At 49.7% G+C, this 21331-nt stretch overlaps 1 protein-coding gene across 2 annotated transcripts in view; it reads left to right on the top strand.

Annotated features, from left to right (window-relative positions):
- Positions 1-656: 656 nt before the first annotated feature.
- The window catches only part of LOC140201660 (sialic acid-binding Ig-like lectin 13), a 35288-nt gene continuing 14613 nt past the window's right edge, over positions 657-21331 (top strand). For both annotated transcript variants that reach the window (XM_072266118.1, XM_072266119.1), the window contains exons 1-4: positions 657-779; positions 13806-13885; positions 19241-19606; positions 20702-20995. In XM_072266118.1, the coding sequence (XP_072122219.1) occupies positions 13831-13885; positions 19241-19606; positions 20702-20995 (715 nt within the window). In that variant the 5' untranslated portion in view covers positions 657-779; positions 13806-13830. The remainder of the gene's footprint in view (positions 780-13805; positions 13886-19240; positions 19607-20701; positions 20996-21331) is intronic.

Genomic DNA, 21331 nt, shown 5'->3' with positions numbered 1-21331 from the left:
AGGTCACAAAGATGGAGTGGGTTGTGAGTGGGTGGGGCATGTGGAGTGTTGCAGAGACAGGGTGAGGTGTAAGAGCCGGGGGAGGGGGTTACAGAAATGAAGGGGCCAAAGAGGTTTAAAGAGATGGGAGGGAGGGGCTCACAGAGGGATGGCTGTAGGGGCTGGAGGGAATTACAATGACAGGGAGTGGTGTAGGGACCAGAGGGGGAGGGGGACCACAGAGATGGGAGAGGTGTATTGCGTAGCATTATAGAGAAGGAGGAAGGATTTACAGAGACAAGGAAGAGTGTAGAGTCCACAGGAGGATAAAAATACAGGGAGGGGTGTAGGTGCAGGAGGGGGGTTACAAACTATGTGAGACGTATCAAAGCCAGAAAGTGCGTAGGGTCTAGAGAGGGGTTACTTACACAGGGGCGGATGCACCAGAGGACAGAGGTGTTGCAGAGACAGGGTGGGATGTAGGGCTTAGAGGGGGGGTTACAGAGAGGGGGTGAGGGCTGTGTCTGAGGGACATTTCACAGTGGAGCATTCTCTCAGCTGAACAAAAATAACATAATCGTTGGGTTGAAATGGGTTAACCATTTGTGAATACTTCCTCATTTTGTTTCCCTTTCCTAATTTAGGTAATCTCTTCACTGTTATCCACACCATGCAGCTGTTAGGGATGGGGGAGCAGATGACTCTGATCACTGAAGTATCTGTCAGTGATTAATTCTGGAGACGATCATTGAAGTGTCTGCCGGTGATTACTCCAGAGACAAGCAGCGCACTGATTCTGGGTATGTAATACCATGCTTATAGCCAACTCTGGCAAGACTGGTGTTGTAAGAGGGTATACAGTGTCTGATCATTGACGCACTTTGTGGGGTTCTACAGTCCGGCTCATTGGTGGTGTGAAACACTATACAGCGGCCCGATCATTTATGCCCTTTGTGGGTTCTAGGATCTTGTTAACTGGTGATGTGAGTGAGACACAGTACAGAGGTCTGATCATTGATGCAATTTTTGGGGTTCTGGGATCCTGATTATTGGTGGTGTGAGACATTCCACAGAGTACAAACATTGATGCACTTTGTGTGGTTCTAGGTTCTCGGCTTTATCCAGCACAACAATGGGATCTCCAGCCCACCACACTCCGGCCATCTAGTCTGCCCATCTGCACTAATCCCATTTGCCCACATCAGGTCTGCATCGTTCTGTACCCTGCCCATTCTCGTGCCTGTCCCAATGCCTCTTAAACATACTGATTGTACCAGCCTGGAGCATGTCTGGCAACACATTCAAGATTAAACCAGCAGAAAATACTTTCCTCTCAGGTCCCCTTTGAAACTCCTCCTTGGCACCTTAGCCCTGCATCTTCTTGTTGCTGACACATCACCCATGACAAAAACCATTAAAGTGATCAGCCCTTTCTGCACCTTTCATAATATTCTATTCCTATCAGGTCACCTCTGGCTTCCTTCACTCTAAAGAGAGAGAGAAGGTGAGAAAAAGGGGAGAGAGATAGAGAAAGAAAGGAAAAAACAAGCTCTATATCTCATTAAAACAGATGTTCTACAATCTAGGCGGCATTCTGGTAAATCTCCATTGAGTTCTCTCCAGCTCAATAACTTCCTGTTCAGAGTGTGATTTCCGTAACTGCACACAGTTCTCCAACTGCAGTCTGACCAGCTGCTTGTAATACTGCAACATAACATATTATTGCAACATAGAAAGTGGAAATACTAAAGGAATTCAATGAGTCAGACATTGTATGGGATTTGCTGAGTTCCTCCAGCCTTTTTAGAAAGTTCTCCACTCATCAACTTTCCTTGGGGCCCTGCCATTTAGTACAGGGGTTGACTTTCCAAAATGCGTCACCTCACACTTGTTAGGGTTAAGTTCCACCTGCCATTGCATCACCAAACTTTGAACCTGAATCTTGACCTGTGGCAACATTCAACACACTTCCTTGCTAATCACAACATTGACACTTTTAATTCCATCTGTATTCTTACTAACCTCCAAGCTCTAAAGACACACAAAAAAAATGGAAGATATGGGAATCTGGGACAAGAAATCATTTTAATAAGAAAGAGGGCTCTGTGGAAGCATTGCACTTTGAAGGAGCAGAAACAGGAAAAAAATTATCCAAGGGACAGTACTGAGGGAGTGCCTCACTGCCAGAGTGACAGTACTGGGGGGGAGGGGGTGCTGCACAGTCAGAGGGACAGTATTGAACTGAATTGAATTGACTTGATTTCTTACATCCTTCATATACATGAGGAGTAAAAATCATTACATCTGTCTAAATATGCAATGTGCAATTTACAATAATTTATAATAAATAGCATGTACAACAGGACAAGCAATACAACATAGAAATACAATTGTATCAGCGTGAATTAATCAGTCTGATGGCCTGGTGGAAGAAGCTGTCCCAGAGCCTGTTGGTCCTGGCTCTTATGCTGCGATACCGCTTCCTGGATGGTAGCAGCTGGAACAGTTTGTGGTTGGGGGTGACAGGTCCCCAATGATCCTTCAGGCCCCTTTTACACACCTGTCTTTGTAAACGTCATGAATACTGGGAAGTTCACATCTATGGAGGCGCTGGGCTGTCCACTCCACTCTCTACAGAGTCCTGTGATTGAAGGAAGTACACTTGCCATAGCAGGCAGTGATGCAGCCAGTCAGGATGCTCTCAGTTGTGCCCCTGCAGAAAGTTCTTAGGATTTGAGGGCCCATACCAAACTTCTTTGACCGTCTGACCAGCTCCTTTGCTTTTACTGCATTGAGGGAGATGTTGTTTTCTTGACACCAGTGTGTCAGGGCGCTGATTTCTTCTCTGTAGGCAGCCTCATTATTATTTGAGATAAGGCCAATCACTGTAGTGTCGTCAACAAATTTTAGCAACACAAGGCAGGTTGAAAGCCAAGGTCTTTGAGTTTCTTGTCAAGCCTGGATGGGAATTATGGTGTTGAATGCTGAACTGTAGTCCAAGAACAGCATTCTTACACAAGAATGCCGCTCCTCCAGTTGCTGAAGAACAGTGTGTAGAGCTGTGGCTATTGCATCATTTGTCGATCGGTTGTGATGGTAACTGAATTTCAGGGGGTCTACTCTGGGTGGTAGCATGGTACTGAGGGAGTGTCACACTGTCAGAGGGTCAGTACTGTGAGAGTGTCACACTGTCAGAGGGACAGTACTGATGGAGTGTCACACTGTCAGAGGGACAGTACTGAGGGAGCATCACACTGTCAGAGGGACAGTACTGAGGGAGTGTCACACTGTCAGAGGGACAGTACTGAGGGAGTGTCACCCTGTCAGAGGGACAGTACCGAGGGAGTGTCACAATGTCAGAGGGACGGTACCGAGGGAGTGTCACACTGTTAGAGGGATAGTACTGAGCGAGTGTCACACTGTGAGAGGGACCGTACTGAGCGATAGTCACACTGTCAGAGGGACAGTACTGAGGGAGTATCACACTGTCAGATGAACAGTACTGAGGGAGTGTCTCTCTGTCAGAGCAACGGTACTAAGGGTGCGTCACACTGTAGGAGGGACAGTACTGAGGGAGTGTCACACTATCAGAGGGACAGTACTGAGGCAGTGTCACACTGTCAGAGGGACAGTACTGAGGGAGTGTCACACTGTCAGAGGGACAGTACTGAGGGAGTGTCACACTGTCAGAGGGTCAGTACTGAGAGAGTGTCACACTGTCAGAGGGTCAGTACTGAGAGAGTGTCACACTGTCATATGAACAGTACTGCGGGAGTGTCACACTCTCAGACAGACAGTACTGAGGGACTGTCACACAGTCAGAGGGACAGTGCTGAGGGAGTGTCACGCTGTCAGAGGGACAGTACTGAGGGAGTGTCACACTCTCAGAGGGACAGTACTGAGGGAGTGTCACACTGTCAGAGGAACAGTACTGTGGGAGTGTCACACTGTCAGAGGGTCAGCATTGAGGGAGTATCACACTGTCAGAGGGACAGTACTGAGGGAGTGTCATACTGTCAGAGGGACAGTACGGAGGGAGTATCACACTGTCAGAGGGACAGTACTGAGGAAGTGTCACACTGTCAGAGGGACAGTAATGAAGGAGTGTCAAACTGTCATAGAGACAGTTGTGTGGGAGTGTCACACTGTCAGAGGGACAGTACTGAGGGAGTGTCACACTGTCAGAGGAATAGTCCTGTGGGAGTGTCACACTGTCAGGGGGACAGTACTGAGGGTGTGTCAATCTGTCAGATGAACAGTACTGAGGGAGTGTCACTCTGTCAGAGCAACGGTACTAAGGGTGTGTCACACTGTCAGAGGGATAGTACTGAGGGAGTGTCACACTGTCAGAGGGACGGTACTGAGGGAGTGTCAATCTGTCAAATGAACAGTACTGAGGGAGTATCACTCTGTCAGAGCAACGGTACTAAGGGTGCGTCACACTGTCAGAGGGATAGTACTGAGGGACTGTCACACTGTCAGAGGGACGGTACTGAGGGAGTGTCACACTGTCAGAGGGACTGTACTGAGTGAGTGTCACACTGTCAGAGGGACAGTACTGAGTGAGTGTCATACTGTCAGAGGGACAGTACGGAGGGAGTATCACACTGTCAGAGGGACAGTACTGAGGAAGTGTCACACTGTCAGAGGGACAGTACTGAAGGAGTGTCAAACTGTCATAGAGACAGTTGTGTGGGAGTGTCACACTGTCAGAGGGACAGTACTGAGGGAGTGTCACACTGTCAGAGGAATAGTCCTGTGGGAGTGTCACACTGTCAGGGGGACAGTACTGAGGGTGTGTCAATCTGTCAGATGAACAGTACTGAGGGAGTGTCACTCTGTCAGAGGGACAGTACTGAGGGAGTGTCACACTGTCAGAGGGATAGTACTGAGGGAGTGTCACACTGTCAGAGGGACGGTACTGAGGGAGTGTCACACTGTCAGAGGGACTGTACTCAGTGAGTGTCACACTGTCAGAAGGACAGTACTGAGGGAGTGTCACGCTATCAGAGGGACAGTACTGAGGGAGTGTCACCCTGTCAGAGGGACAGTACCAAGGGAGTGTCACAATGTCAGAGGGACAGTACTGAGGGAGTGTCACACCGTCATAGAGACAGCTGTGAGGGACAGTACTGCGGGAGTGTCACACTGTCAGAGGGTCGGTACTGAGGGAGTGTCACACTGTCAGAGGGACAGTGCAGAGGGAGTGTCACACTGTCAGAGGGAGAGTACTCAGGGAGTGTCACACTGTCAGAGGGACAGCACTGAGGGAGTGTCACACTGTCAGAGGGACAGTACTGAGGGAGTGTCACACTGTCAGAGGGACAGTACTGAGGGAGTGTCACACTGTCAGAGGGACAGTGCAGAGGGAGTGTCACACTGTCAGAAGAACAGTGCAGAGGGAGCGCTGCACTCTCAGAAGGATAGTACTGACAGGAGGAGTTAGCTTATCACGTGTACATAGAGCGTAGGAGGTTATGGCTGCTCTTTGAGTTTCACAGGGTGCTGCTGCTACGTTTCTGGCTGCACTTTAGTCCCACATTCCCGACCTTTGGGCACCCAGTTCAGAAGAGGGAGAGGGGAGACATAAACCTGCTGGTGGGCTTGGTCCTGGGCCTGACCAGGCTGGCCATCCACGGGTCAAGGCAGCAGAATGTGGTGGGCGTTGCCTGAGCCAACGACCTTCCGCCTTTCCGAGGATCTGTCCATGCCCAGTGGGACAGTCCTGTCCCCACTGTCCTTGGAGCGGAAGCACGCAGTCACGGTGAGCACAATGGGGTTTTCCAAGAGAGAGGTAGTCCTCGCAATATAGACTGTTCTATTGACGGTAGTGACCATATAGTAATTTCAGAGAAACCGCTGCTTATAAAATATTGATTGTCTTGTGCCCATGTGTTGTAAATAAACTTTTATAGTTTTGATTTTTAAAAAGGGACAGTACTAATAGGAGGAGTCAGTATACCACGTATACATGGAATGTGAGAGGTTGCAGCCATGCTTTGAGTTTCTCAGAGCTGCTGCTGGGGTTCTGGCTGCACTTTAGTCCAACGCTCCCCATATATGGGCACCCACTTCGGAAAGGGATGGGGCGTGAGGAAGATATCCTGGTTGGCTTGATACTGGACCTGGCCAAGATGGCCATTCACCGGTCTTGGTGGAGGAAGGTGGAGGGCGCTGCCCAGAACGACTGCCTGCCCCATTTCCAAGGGTACAATCATGCCCGGCTGTCCTTGGAGAGGGAACATGAGGTCTTGTCAGGCACATTGAGGGACTTCCATGAATGTTGGTTCCCCCGCAGTGTACAATGTATTATAGACAATAAAAATCATATATTAATTTGAGTATACTTATTGTCTTCTGTATAGTCATTGTCTGTACCTTTGTGTATATGTGTTGAAAATAAACTTTTATAATTTTGTTTAAAAAAAAAGGGGACAGTACTGCGGGGGTGTCACACTGTCAGAGGGACAGTACTGAGGGAGTGTCACACTGTCAGAGGGACAGTACTGAGGGAGTGTCACACTGTCAGAGGGCCAGTACTGAGGGAGTGTCACACTGTCAGAGGGACAGTACTGAGGGAGTGTCGCTCTGTCACAGGAACAGTACTGAGGGAGTGTCACACTGTCAGAGGAACAGTACTGAGGGAGTGTCACACTGTCAGAGGGCCAGTACTGAGGGAGTGTCACACTGTCAGAGGGACAGTACTGAGGGAGTGTCACACTGTCAGAGGGCCAGTACTGAGGGAGCGTCACACTGTCAGAGGGACAGTACTGAGGGGCGTCACACTGTCAGAGGGACAGTACTGAGGGAGTGTCACACTGTCAGAGGAACACTACTGAGGGAGTGTCACACTGTCAGAGGGACAGTACTGAGGGACTCTCATACTGTCAGAGGGACAGTACTGAGGGAATGTCACACTGTCAGAGGGACTGTACTGAGGGAGTGTCACCCTGTCAGAGGGACAGTACCGAGGGAGTGTCACAATGTCAGAGGGACAGTACCGAGGGAGTGTCACAATATCAGAGGGACAGTACTGAGGGAGTGTCCCAATGTCAGAGGGCCAGTACTGAGGGAATGTCACACTGTCAGAGGGACAGTACTGAGGGAGTGTCACCCTGTCAGAGGGACAGTACTGAGGGAGTGTCACAATGTCAGAGGGACAGTACCGAGGGAGTGTCACACTGTCAGAGGAACGCTACTGATGGAGTGTCCCAATGTCAGAGGGACAGTACCGAGGGAGTGTATACTGTGAGAGGGACCGTACTGAGGGAGCGTCACAATGTCGGAGGGTCAGTACCGAGAGAGTGTCACAATGTCAGAGGGACAGTACCGAGGGAGTGTCACACTGTCAGAGTGAAAGTACTGAGGGAGTGTCACAATGTCAGAGGGTCAGTACCGAGAGAGTGTCACACTGTCAGAGGGACAGTACTGAGGGAGTGTCACACTGTCAGAGGGACAGTACTGAGGGAGGGTCACACTGTCAGAGGGACAGTGCAGAGGGAGTGTCAGACTGTCAGAGGGACAGTACTGAGAGAGTGTCACACTGTCAGAGGGACAGGTCTGACGGAGTATCACACTGTCAGAGGGACAGTACTGAGGGTGTCTCACACTGTCAGAGGAAAAGTACTGAGGGAGTGTCACACTGTCAGAGGGTCAGTACTGAGAGAGTGTCACACTGTCAGAGGGTCAGTAGTGAGGGAGTGTCACACTGTCAGAGGGACAGTACTGAGGGATTGTCACACTGTCAGAGGAACACTACTGATGGAGTGTCCCAATGTCAGAGGGACAGTACCGAGGGAGTGTATACTGTGAGAGGGACCGTACTGAGGGAGCGTCACAATGTCGGAGGGTCAGTACCGAGAGAGTGTCACAATGTCAGAGGGACAGTACCGAGGGAGTGTCACACTGTCAGAGTGAAAGTACTGAGGGAGTGTCACACTGTCAGAGGGACAGTACTGAGGGAGGGTCACACTGTCAGAGGGACAGTGCAGAGGGAGTGTCAGACTGTCAGAGGGACAGTACTGAGAGAGTGTCACACTGTCAGAGGGACAGTACTGAGAGAGTGTCACACTGTCAGAGGGACAGGTCTGACGGAGTATCACACTGTCAGAGGGACAGTACTGAGGGTGTCTCACACTGTCAGAGGAAAAGTACTGAGGGAGTGTCACACTGTCAGAGGGTCAGTACTGAGAGAGTGTCACACTGTCAGAGGGACAGTACTGAGGGAGTGTCACACTGTCATAGGGACAGTAGTGAGGGAGTGTCACACTGTCAGAGAGACAGTACTGTGGGAGTGTCACACTGTCAGAGGGTCAGTACTGAGAGAGTGTCACACTGTCAGAGGGACAGTACTGAGGGATTGTCACACTGTCTGAGGGACAGTACTGAGGGAGTGTTACACTGTCAGAGGGACAGTACTGAGGGAGAGTCACACTGTCAGAGGGACAGTACTGAGGAAGTGTCACACTGTCAGAGGGTCAGTACTGAGAGAGTGTCACACTGTCAGAGGGACAGGACTGAGGGAGTGTCACACTATCAGAGGGGCAGTACTGAGAGAGTGTCACACTGTCAGAGGGACAGTACTCAGGGAGTATCACACTGTCAGAGGGACAGTACTGAGGGAGTGTCACACTGTCAGGGGGACAGTACTGTGGGAGTGTTACACTGTCAGAGGGTCAGTAGTGAGGGAGTGTCACACTGTCAGAGGAACAGTACTGTGGGAGTGTCACACTGCCAGAGGGACAGTACTGAGGGAGTGTCACACTGTCAGAGGGACAGTACTGAGGGAGTGTCACACTGTCAGAGGGACAGCACTGAGAGAGTGTCAGACTGTCAGAGGGACAGTACTGAGAGAGTGTCACACTGTCAGAGGGACAGTACTGTGGGAGTGTCACACTGTCAGAGGGACAGTACTGACGGAGTATCACACTGTCAGAGGGACAGTACTGAGGGTGTCTCACACTGTCAAAGGAAAAGTACTGAGGGAGTGTCACACTGTCAGAGGGTCAGTACTGAGAGAGTGTCACACTGTCAGAGGGACAGTACTGAGGGAGTGTCACACTGTCATAGGGACAGCAGTGAGGGAGTGTCACACTGTCAGAGAGACAGTACTGAGAGACTGTCACACTGTCAGAGGGACAGCACTGAGGGAGTGTCACACTGTCAGAGGGACAGTACTGAGGGAGTGTCACACTGTTAGAGGGTCAGTAGTGAGGGAGTGTCACACTGTCAGAGGGACAGTACTGTGGGAGTGTCACACTGCCAGAGGGACAGTGCAGAGGGAGTGTCACACTGTCAGAGGGAGAGTAGTGAGGGAGTGTCACACTGTCAGAGAGACAGTACTGTGGGAGTGTCACACTGTCAGAGGGTCAGTAGTGAGGGAGTTTCACACTGTCAGAGAGACAGTACTGTGGGAGTGTCACACTGTCAGAGGGTCAGTACTGAGAGTGTGTCACACTGTCAGAGGGACAGTACTGTGGGAGTGTCACACTGTCAGAGGGACAGTACTGACGGAGTATCACACTGTCAGAGGGACAGTACTGAGGGTGTCTCACACTGTCAAAGGAAAAGTACTGAGGGAGTGTCACACTGTCAGAGGGTCAGTACTGAGAGAGTGTCACACTGTCAGAGGGACAGTACTGAGGGAGTGTCACACTGTCATAGGGACAGCAGTGAGGGAGTGTCACACTGTCAGAGAGACAGTACTGAGAGACTGTCACACTGTCAGAGGGACAGCACTGAGGGAGTGTCACACTGTCAGAGGGACAGTACTGAGGGAGTGTCACACTGTTAGAGGGTCAGTAGTGAGGGAGTGTCACACTGTCAGAGGGACAGTACTGTGGGAGTGTCACACTGCCAGAGGGACAGTGCAGAGGGAGTGTCACACTGTCAGAGGGAGAGTAGTGAGGGAGTGTCACACTGTCAGAGAGACAGTACTGTGGGAGTGTCACACTGTCAGAGGGTCAGTAGTGAGGGAGTTTCACACTGTCAGAGAGACAGTACTGTGGGAGTGTCACACTGTCAGAGGGTCAGTACTGAGAGTGTGTCACACTGTCAGAGGGACAGTACTGAGGGAGTGTCACACTGTCAAAGGGAGAGTAGTGAGGGAGTGTCACACTGTCAGAGGGACAGTGCAGAGGGAGTGTCACACTGTCAGAAGAACAGTGCAGTGGGAGCGCTGCACTCTCAGAAGGATAGTACTGACAGGAGGAGTTAGCTTATCACGTGTACATAGAGCGTAGGAGGTTATGGCTGCTCTTTGAGTTTCACAGGGTGCTGCTGCTACGTTTCTGGCTGCACTTTAGTCCCACATTCCCGACCTTTGGGCACCCAGTTCAGAAGAGGGAGAGGGGAGACATAAACCTGCTGGTGGGCTTGGTCCTGGGCCTGACCAGGCTGGCCATCCACGGGTCAAGGCAGCAGAATGTGGTGGGCGTTGCCTGAGCCAACGACCTTCCGCCTTTCCGAGGATCTGTCCATGCCCAGTGGGACAGTCCTGTCCCCACTGTCCTTGGAGCGGAAGCACGCAGTCACGGTGAGCACAATGGGGTTTTCCAAGAGAGAGGTAGTCCTCGCAATATAGACTGTTCTATTGACGGTAGTGACCATATAGTAATTTCAGAGAAACCGCTGCTTATAAAATATTGATTGTCTTGTGCCCATGTGTTGTAAATAAACTTTTATAGTTTTGATTTTTAAAAAGGGACAGTACTAATAGGAGGAGTCAGTATACCACGTATACATGGAATGTGAGAGGTTGCAGCCATGCTTTGAGTTTCTCAGAGCTGCTGCTGGGGTTCTGGCTGCACTTTAGTCCAACGCTCCCCATATATGGGCACCCACTTCGGAAAGGGATGGGGCGTGAGGAAGATATCCTGGTTGGCTTGATACTGGACCTGGCCAAGATGGCCATTCACCGGTCTTGGTGGAGGAAGGTGGAGGGCGCTGCCCAGAACGACTGCCTGCCCCATTTCCAAGGGTACAATCATGCCCGGCTGTCCTTGGAGAGGGAACATGAGGTCTTGTCAGGCACATTGAGGGACTTCCATGAATGTTGGTTCCCCCGCAGTGTACAATGTATTATAGACAATAAAAATCATATGTTAATTTGAGTATACTTATTGTCTTCTGTATAGTCATTGTCTGTACCTTTGTGTATATGTGTTGAAAATAAACTTTTATAATTTTGTTTAAAAAAAAAGGGGACAGTACTGAGGGAGTGTCACACTGTCAGAGGAACAGTACTGAGGGAGTGTCACACTGTCAAAGGGGCAGTACCGAGGGAGTGTCACACTGTCAGAGGGACAGTACTGAGGGAGTGTCACACTGTCAGATGGACAGTACTGAGCGGGTGTCACACTGTCAGAGGGACAGTACTGAGGGAGTGTCACACTGTCAGAGGGCCAGTACTGAGGGAGTGTCACACTGTCAGAGGGACAGTACTGAGGGAGTGTCACACTGTCAGAGGGACAGAACTGAGGGAGTGTCACACTGTCAGAGGGACAGAACTGAGGGAGTGTCACACTGTCAGAGGGACAGTACTGAGGGAGTGTCACACTGTCAGAGGGACAGTACTGAGGGAGTGTCACACTGTCAGAGGGACAGTACTGAGGGAGTGTCACACTGTCAGAGGGACAGTACTGAGGGAGTGTCACACTGTCAGAGGGACAGAACTGAGGGAGTGTCACACTGTCAGAGGGACAGTACTGAGGGAGTGTCATACTGTCAGAGGGACAGTACTGAGGGAGTGTCACACTGTCAGAGGGACAGTACTGAGGGAGTGTCACACTGTCAGAGGGACAGAACTGAGGGAGTGTCACACTGTCAGAGGGACAGTACTGAGGGAGTGTCACACTGTCAGAGGGACAGTACTGAGGGAGTGTCACACTGTCAGAGGGACAGCACTGAGAGAGTGTCACACTGTCAGAGGGACAGAACTGAGGGAGTGTCACACTGTCAGAGGGACAGTACCGAGGGAGTGTCACACTGTCAGAGGGACAGTACCGAGGGAGTGTCACACTGTCAGAGGGACAGTACCGAGGGAGTGTCACACTGTCAGAGGGACAGTACCGAGGGAGTGTCACACTGTCAGAGGGACAGTACCGAGGGAGTGTCACACTGTCAGAGGGACAGTACCGAGGGAGTGTCACACTGTCAGAGGGACAGAACCGAGGGAGTGTCACACTGTCAGAGGGACAGTACCGAGGGAGTGTCACACTGTCAGAGGGACAGTACTGAGGGAGTGTCACACTGTCAGAGGGACAGTACCGAGGGAGCGTCACACTGTCAGAGGGACAGTACTGAGGGAGTGTCACACTGTCAGAGGGACAGTACTGAGGGAGTGTCACCCTGTCAGAGGGACAGTACCGAGGGAGTGTCACAATGTCAGAGGGACAGTACCGAGGGAGTGTCACACTGTGAGAGGGACCGTACTGAGGGATAGTCACACTGTCAGAGGGACAGTACTGAGGGAGTATCACACTGTCAGATGAACAGTACTGAGGGAGTGTCTCTCTGTCAGAGCAACGGTACTAAGGGTGCGTCACACTGTCAGCGGGACAGTACTGAGGGAGTGTCACACTCTCAGAGGGACAGTACTGAGGGAGTGTCACCCTGTCAGAGGGACAGTACCGAAGGAGTGTCACACTGTCAGAGGGACAGTACTGAGGGAGTGTCACAATGTCAGAGGGTCAGTACCAAGAGAGTATCACACTGTCAGAGGGTCAGTACTGAGGGAGTGTCACACTGTCAGAGGGACAGTACTGAGAGAGTGTCACACTGTCTGAGGGACAGTACTGAGGGAGTGCCACACTGTCAGAGGAAAAGTACTGAGGGAGTGTCATACTGTCAGAGGGTCAGTACTGAGAGAGTGTCACACTGTCAGAGGGACAGGACTGAGAGGGTGTCACACTGTCAGAGGGACAGTACTGAGAGAGTGTCACACTGTCAGAGGGTCAGTACTGAGAGAGTGTCACACTGTCAGAGGGACAGTACTGAGTCAGTGTCACACTGTCTGAGGGACAGTACTGAGGGAGTGTCACACTCTCAGAGAGACAGTACTGAGAGACTGTCACACTGTCAGAGGGTCAGTACTGAGAGAGTGTCACACTGTCAGAGGGACAGGACTGAGGGAGTGTCACACTGTCTGAGGGACAGTACTGAGGGAGTGTCACACTGTCAGAGGGATAGTATTGAGGGAGTGCCGCACAAATGATAATGGAATACCTCAGTATCAGTTCTATAACTCTCTCAATGAAAACTTGGACCAAGATTCTAAGTTGAACCTGAAATCTTACCCCTCATGATTTATAATCGTTATTAATGTCGCCCCTTTCAGGTAAAACCGTGCCAGCCAGTCCAGTCTCTGCTTATAACTCAAACCCTCTCAACCCCGTGACATCCTCAAGAATCTTTCCTGCATTCTCTCCAGCTTAATGACATCCTTCCTATAGGTGGGTGACTGGAACATTGTAAAATGCTCCAAGTGTAATCCACCAGCACCTTTTACAGTTTTAAAATAACTTTCTAACTTTTGCATTCACTGTCCTGACCATTAAGGTCCAATGTACCAAACACCTCCTTCACCAATTTGTGTCAATTTCCAGTTCCCTTCTGATTGATTGGGGCCCAGTTCCTCTTTCATGTGTCCTTGTTTTCAAAGCTCTCTTTAAAATGCCCAGTACAACATTAAAAATTAATGAATTAGAAGCGTGTGGGATTACTAATGGGAATAACATGGCACAGTCTGGGAATCTTCTTGACTTTCACACTGATGTTGGAACCACAGCAGTTTGCTGGAGATTCATTGTAACTATTTTCTTTTTCAGTCAAAGGGCGGAAAACTGACAAAATATGCTGGATCTGAGAACATTCAGAAAGGTGTACTTCCTCCTGCCTCTTCTTCAAGGTACATTAGCAGCAGCTCAGGCATGTTTACAGGGGACAGTCTGTGCACAGGGATAATGGCAGTGAAGTGTGATGGGTCTGAGATTTCAGCACACACCCAGTGGGTCTAGTCTGGCTGGGGTATCACTCACCAGGGTACTCAGGGCTGAGTTGGAGGCCAGGCCATGTGTTCGGCTGGTTAGCTGAATGAGTCAAGAGTCGTATAACACATAAACAGGCTCTTCAGCCCAAATGGTTCCTGCTGAACAAGATTCCCATCTAAATTAGTCACAAGCACAAGAGCTTCTGCAGATGCTGGAAATCTTGAGCACAAAGTGTTGAAGGAGCTCAGCAGGTCAGCAAGAATAAACATTTTTGACAGAGAACATACATCTAAACATTTGGCCACCTCTGCCCCATATCCTTCTAAACATCTCCTCTTCATATTTCTGCACATATGTTGTCAATCTACCTGCCTCAACAACTTCCTCTGGCACCTTGTTCCTCATGGAGTGGATGTGGACCGGATGTTTCCTGTAGTGGTGGAGTCAAGGACCAGAGGGCACTAACTCTGAGCAGAATCATTCCTTTAGAACAGAGAAGAGGAGGGAATTCTTTAGCTAGAGTGTGGTGAATGAGTAGAGTTAATTGCCACAGACAGCTATGGAGGTTAATGCATTAGGTGTATTTAAAGCAGTTTGATATGTTCTTGATTAGTAAGGACCTCAAAGCTTGCAGGGAGAAACACAAGAATGGGGTTAAGAAGGATAATAAGCTAGTCGTGATAGAATGGTGGTGCAAACTCGATGGGCTGAATAGCCTAATTCTGCTCCTATGGCTTATGGTCTTACATATGGACCAGTTTTGGGGTGAAGAATTCGTACCTCAGGCCCCTACTAAATTTCTTCAATATCACTTTCAACCTGTGCCTCTGTGGACTTGATTTCCCAACCCTGGGAAACTGACTGTCTATTCACCCTACTCGGACTATGTACGTTATAATTTCATACACCTCTGTATGATTCACCTCAGTCTCATGTACTCCAGTGAAGAATGTCCCGACCAGTTCAACCTCTCTCTGTCTCTCATAAGGCCAGTGGAAGCAGCTTTAAGAACTTTAACGAGTGGGAATTGGATCAGTCGAGGCTGGAACGTGTGGATCAGTGGGGCAAGAGCTTGTGGCTCGATAAGAGGAGTTAGTGACAACTCAACAGTGTCGGTTCACAGTCTTCCCGGCATAGTGGAAATGTGTGAAACCACAATGCTGAGCCGTTCTCAGAATTAGACTGATTAGGTGCTTGATATCACATGTCAGCAATTAGCCCCCATGGTTCAAAGTTCAAAGTGCATTTATTATCAAAGCATGTATACTATATACAATCTTGAGATACGTCTGCTACCAACAGCTACAAAACAAAGAAAGCCAATGGAACCCATTTTAAAAAGATGACAAACAGCCGATGCGCGGGTCGGTGGGAAACACATCGTTCAAACAATAAAAGTAAGCAAATCATATTCAGAACTGAAGATCTGGAAAGTGAGTCCACAGCCACCGGAGTAGCCCTGGATCATCATCCCGTGCAGTTATTCAGAAGGAGGGTGTCTCAGTAGGTAAGGAGGGTGTCTCAGTAGGTGAGGAGGGAGGGGCCGCTGCTAACGTTGTTTCTGGGGAGCTTGACAAAGTTGTAGAGGTGGGAAGCCCCCGACGACTCGTGCCCTTCGTTCAAACTCCAGGAGGATCAGTGGGGTGTCTGCTCCGAGATCGGATTATACGGTACCGGGTGGTGGCGGTGAGTGGGAGACCTGCCCTGTCCTGCCCCAAGACCTGGCTCTAGGTGGGATTTTGGATCCAGCAATAGCGGGGCCTTCCTACCCGTGTTGAGACCTCGCGATGCGCTCAGTGAGAGGAGTGAGGTAGGCACGTCGGACAGAGGCGACAGCTGCTGGAGGAAGATGCAGTCGCTGGATTTGGTGCGGGGTGTGGGAACTCTGAGGGATCTGATCCACTTATCCCGAGAGGCTAGTCTGTTCGTCGTCTTTCTCTCCCTTGACCAGGAGAAAGCGTTTGACAGGGTGAGCCATGAGTATATTTTTGCGACTCTGCACACGCTCGGGCTCCAGCTACATTTTGTATCCCGTGTCCGACTGATGTGCCTTGTTAAAGTCAACGGGTCCTTGACAGCGCTCCTGCGCTGGGAGGGGGTACATCAGGGATGCCACATTGTCGGAGCAGTTGTACTCTGTTTGCGCGGACCCATATCAGTGCCATCTCTGTGAGAGGTTATCGGGCTTTGTTTTATGCGAACCAAACGTCGAAGTTGTCCTTACAGGTTATGCTGATAACGTTCTACTCATGGTCACTGACACTGCTGGCTTGCAGAGAATGCAAGACTGCCAGAAGATCTTCTCGACCGCGTCCTCTGCAAGAGACAACTGGGAAAAGTGCGCCGGCCTCTTGGGCGTCAGTGACAGGTGGACTCCCTGCCGGAGCCGTTATCATACGTTGAATGGAGTACCGTGCACCTCCTCTACTTGGAGGTCTACCTGGGCTGCGCTGAGGAAGCCTGGCGAACTGGCGGGACTTAAAGACAATGATCTCTGCCCAGCTGTGATGCTGGTCGAGAATACTTCATTCAATTTCATACCGGTGAAGGGAACCACTAATAAATCAATTGGTTGCTTCCATGATCGCTTTTCTGGTCACTTTCGTCCCGCCCATTGCTTTTGTCTCCAGGACCCAGGCAAGGCTGGTGGACTTGTGGGGCAATAGAAGGCACTGGGTGTTTGCTGGGGTCCTGGATCTTCTAGTTGCGGAGGGCGGTCAGTCTTTGGTGCGCGTACGTACGCAGCGAGCAGCTGTCTGCTTCAGGATTGTGCAGCGATATCTCCACACCGAGCACCCTACGAGATAGCATGCTCTGGCGCCGCACTTTCTCCACTGGGGACATTGCCTGCTGGAGGTAACGCGATGTCAAACGGCAGGCATCTGTGGGAGCTGCCCCGGTTTTATTGAGAGCTGTTGCGAGAAAGGGGTGAAGTAACCTCTAGTCAGGGTTCTCCCGCCCCAACGGGGGCTGGAGCTCTCTGTGGGAGTGGGATCTGCCCCAACCCCATTATGATGGCTGTCACGGAGGCTTTGGTGTGTGGAGGATCCCGACTGTGCGCACACTTGATCAGACGGAATTGCTCATCGGACCACAATGTACGAGATTCCTCTCTTGAGAGGGGCACAGATATCGTGACCGTCTTGGAGCGATGTCCACCTTGCCAGCCCTGATGCGCCGAGGCAGTTCTTATGAAGGCCACTTTTCACTTATTTTTCTTCTTCTGAGGACGAGACTCCCGGTGGTGGTCTGCTTACCATTCAGTAGCGGAGGAGGTCCCCAGTGGAAATCTCTTAATGTAGGGTCCCTTTCCCTGTATAGTGGGGAACCGGGGTGGAAGGCCCCGCACAGGGCAGTACCAGGTATTCAAGTCGCTTCATTGACACCTGTCCATTTTGTGACCAGGAGTCAAGGTATCACGCTTGTATGGAAGGTGAGAGGTTGCAGCCTCTATCTGAATATCTGAAGGGACTGTGCCTCAGGTTTTCCGTACACTTCAGCTCCGCGCTCCTGACATTCAGGCACCCAATACCGCAGAGGGTGGGTCGCTCAGAGGATTTAATGGTGGGCTTGCTCCTGGACTTGGCCAAGATGGCCATTCAGGGGTCCATGCGGTGGCATTTGAGGGCTCTGCCCGGGACAAACTTCCTGTCCCTTTTCCGGGGTACGTTCGAGTCCAACTGTCATCGGAGAGAGGATGCAGTTACCAGGGTACAGTGGGAGATTTCCGGGAACGGTACCCGCCAAAGAATTGGCCGACTTACAGGCAGTAATAAGAATATTTTAATTTGAACTTGTTCGCTGTCTTGTAAATCCTTTATGTTTGTATTTCAGTATTTTTTGTGTTTTGTAAAAGAAAAGGGGTGGTGCAGAATGAACACTACACTGTGGACAGTGAAGCCTCTGTGAGTTACGCGTTCAGAATCACGCGTTGTTAAAGGCGATTTTATTGTCGGATGCACACGTCCACGTATAGACAGGCGCGTTGAAAAACTTACTTACAGCAGCAGCGCAGGCACATCACATCAGATAGACAACATACAGAAGAAAAACATAAATTATACACAATTTTACAAGAAGGAATAGTTAAAACAAAATAAGTCAATTGTAATGCAAAGTAGTCATACTCGCTGAGTGATTACGTTTGCTGAACAATGAAATGGTTGTAGGGAGCAGCTGTTCCTGAACATGATGATGTGGGACTTGGGGCTTCTGTACCTCCTGCCCGGTGGAGGCTGTGAGAAAATGTCACGGCCCGGATGGTAGGGATGTTTGACGAAGTGCATTGCTTTGTTGAGGAGGGGCCAGTTGAAAATACTACGGATGGTCGGGAGGAAAGAACCCGTGATGTATTGTGCTACGTCCACTATTCTCTGTAGCTTCTTACATTCATGCAGATTCAAATCGCTGTGATGTACCGTAAAGTTACACATTGACTGGGCTGCCGTATCAGCAGGACTTTGCAGTGGAATTGTTGCATTGTTCAAAGGGACGGGCTATGAGAATGCTGCACTGTGGTAGGGACAGAAGTAAGGCAGCGACATATGGTCAGGGGCCAGTACTGAGGGTATGCTGACCTATTGGAGTGGTTTGTAGAGCGATAAACTGCACGCAATGAATGGCATTAATGGACGAAAGCATTGGGCCATTAGGGTTGGGCAGAACAGATGGAATACCTCACTCACTCCTCGACGGGATCGTGGCTCCGTGAGTTCTGTGATTTGGTTGGGGTTAGTATTGGGTAAAGTCAGTGTAGATCCTTGTTCCAGTCTATCTGTCACCGGCATCTGTGGTTCTGGATCGTAGGCATGTCTGCACGAGAGGGTGCATCCTTGTATCTGTGAGAGTCATACTGATCCTCATTCATTCCTGGATCCCAAAAGATCTAATGTAGCAGATGGAAGGAAGGAGAAGTGACATGTTGAATTGCACACGGGAAATGGTTCCCAACGGAGGAGAGGAAACTAGTTTTGTGCACTCCAATTCTTTTTATCGTGTTAGATGACAGCCTTGTCTTCTGTTCTTCCTGACAGTGCTAGACCAACTCCATTAGTTCTGAGACCAATGAGGCAATACAGAATTAATCTGGTCCCCGCACCCACGCCCCGACTAACAGGTCCCCTCATTCCGTGAGGAGGCCTGGTGGGTTTCCTTGTGTCTCCCATACTTAGTACACACTATGTCCACAGTGCAGGAGTGATACAGGGGATGGATATCAAGTCTGGTGTGTTCACAAGCCGTCCATGACCAAATATTGTTCATTCTCTCCTCAGCCGCCGTGTCGAAGGAGTGGTCAGCTGACACACCATCACATGTGACAGCACAGAGAGGCTTGTGTGCCCGGATTCCATGCCACTACCGTTATCCATTACGTCTGGATAAAAAGTCAAGGACTGGTATTTGGTATAACAGTGAAGAACCGAAAATTCGTTATATAGTCTTACACTCCACTAATCACAGTATTGAGACACTGAAGTTTCGTGATCGGACCCGTCTGTCTGGAGACTTGAAAGACGGTGACTGTTCCCTGGTTATCGACGACATCACACAGGAAGATGAAGGGCCATACTTTTTCAGGATTGACTTTGACAGAGTGAAACGTCACAACTATCTCCCTGCTACGCAGCTCCATGTTTCTGGTATGTGTTCTGTACGGTTACTAAATAGCAGACATTCAATAATCAGCACGGAATGATAGAAACCTTTCCTTGGTCCATATTCACATCGTCACAACTCCCGATTGTCAGGAAACTTCAAATTCATTCCCAGTGCAGCCTCTGTATTTTCAGCTCATTGACTGTTACTGTATTATCAAAGTCAATCTATGTTTCCAATCATATTGAAGTACAACTGACTTGGACACGAGTGGTTTTCAGAGTTACGTGCAGTTTCTTATCGAATTGGGCCCCTCTGCATGTGACAGTGTTCGGCTTCCCACCGATCCTCCACTCCGTCTCCATCTCCATCCCGACCATCCGCACATCCTTCCTTTTTATCATCATCTGTATTTCATCCACCATCCAGAACATGCCCTGATGTCATTACTAACAAGGGGCATGAGGTACAGAAGCCTTACGTCCCACACCATCCAGTTCAGGAACAGCTATTACACTTCAAACACCAGTCTCCTGAAATGGTGTGGGTAACTTCAAACACCACAACTCCGAACTGATTCCATCACCTACAGGCTCACTTTTAAGGACTCTTCACAACTTATGTTCTCAGTACTGATTTTTTTTTTAATTATCCCTTTTTCTTCTGCACATTGGTTGGTGTCAGTCTTTGTCTGCTTATGTCTAGATTATTGTAAGTTCTATTCTATTTTTTCCCTGTAAATGCCTGCAAGAAAATGAATCTCAGGATAGTAGAGTATATGGTAACAACATGTTTATGTACCTTGTGACTGAATTTACTTTGAACTTTTTGAACTCATCTCCACCACGACTAAGTCCACTTGGCCCATATCTCACTGTCTGGGGAAGGATGGACCCCACTGGATGTATCAGTGACTGTGTGATATTGTGGCTCTCAGTGGAGGACTCTGTTTCCCATTTCCCCTCTCAACAGCTTTCAGAACAGTAACGACCACCACACTGTTCAACTTTCCCTCACACTGTACCCTCATTGTTCAGGGATCATCCTGTAAACATCCTTTCTCTTGTGGAACTGGGATTTCTATCTGAACTGATGTATCTGGTGATATTGAACTAAAAGGATCTATTTCTCTGTGTTAGATTTCACAGATAAACCCACAATATTCGCTGCTGAACTTGTTGAAGGAAAGTCTGTGAACATAAGCTGCATCTTCAACACCACGTGTGATGGAACTTCAGCCACCTTAACCTGGGTCAGCCCCACTGATGTAGCACCATCAGTCTCAAGCAGCGTAACTCGGTGGCACGACACTCTGACATACACTTCTGTCCTGACCATGACCCCAGCGCTCAAACACCACGGGCAGGGTCTCACCTGCAGAGTCAGATACCCATCTGTTTCATCGGAGCAGACCATCACACTAACTGTGCAGTGTAAGTATGGGGATCAGTTATCATTCAGATACAGCGATGCTCCGCAGAGTACATAGAAATATGCCGCAAATTTCAGTATGAGGATAACGAAAGTTTACTTAGTGACAAACATTGCCCTGAATATCACTGAGAACTCCCATTTGAAGAGGCTCATCATCTTTTCACGGATGCTGAGGGCCGCTGGGCTCTAAATTTACCAACTCATCTGATAGTAGAGTCCTGCAACATCGTTCTCCTAGCAATGCAGCTTTCTCAGCGCATTGCCCCCCACTCCCACTTCGGGGCAGGGTTGGTTCACCCGCTCACTGCCACCATGCGTTATCGTAAACAGCGAAC

This window comes from Mobula birostris, chromosome 8, assembly GCF_030028105.1.
Source record: "Mobula birostris isolate sMobBir1 chromosome 8, sMobBir1.hap1, whole genome shotgun sequence".
Taxonomy (NCBI): domain Eukaryota; kingdom Metazoa; phylum Chordata; class Chondrichthyes; order Myliobatiformes; family Myliobatidae; genus Mobula; species Mobula birostris.
The sequence above is the reverse complement of the archived record's forward strand: the minus strand, read 5'-3'. Positions and strand labels throughout refer to the sequence as shown.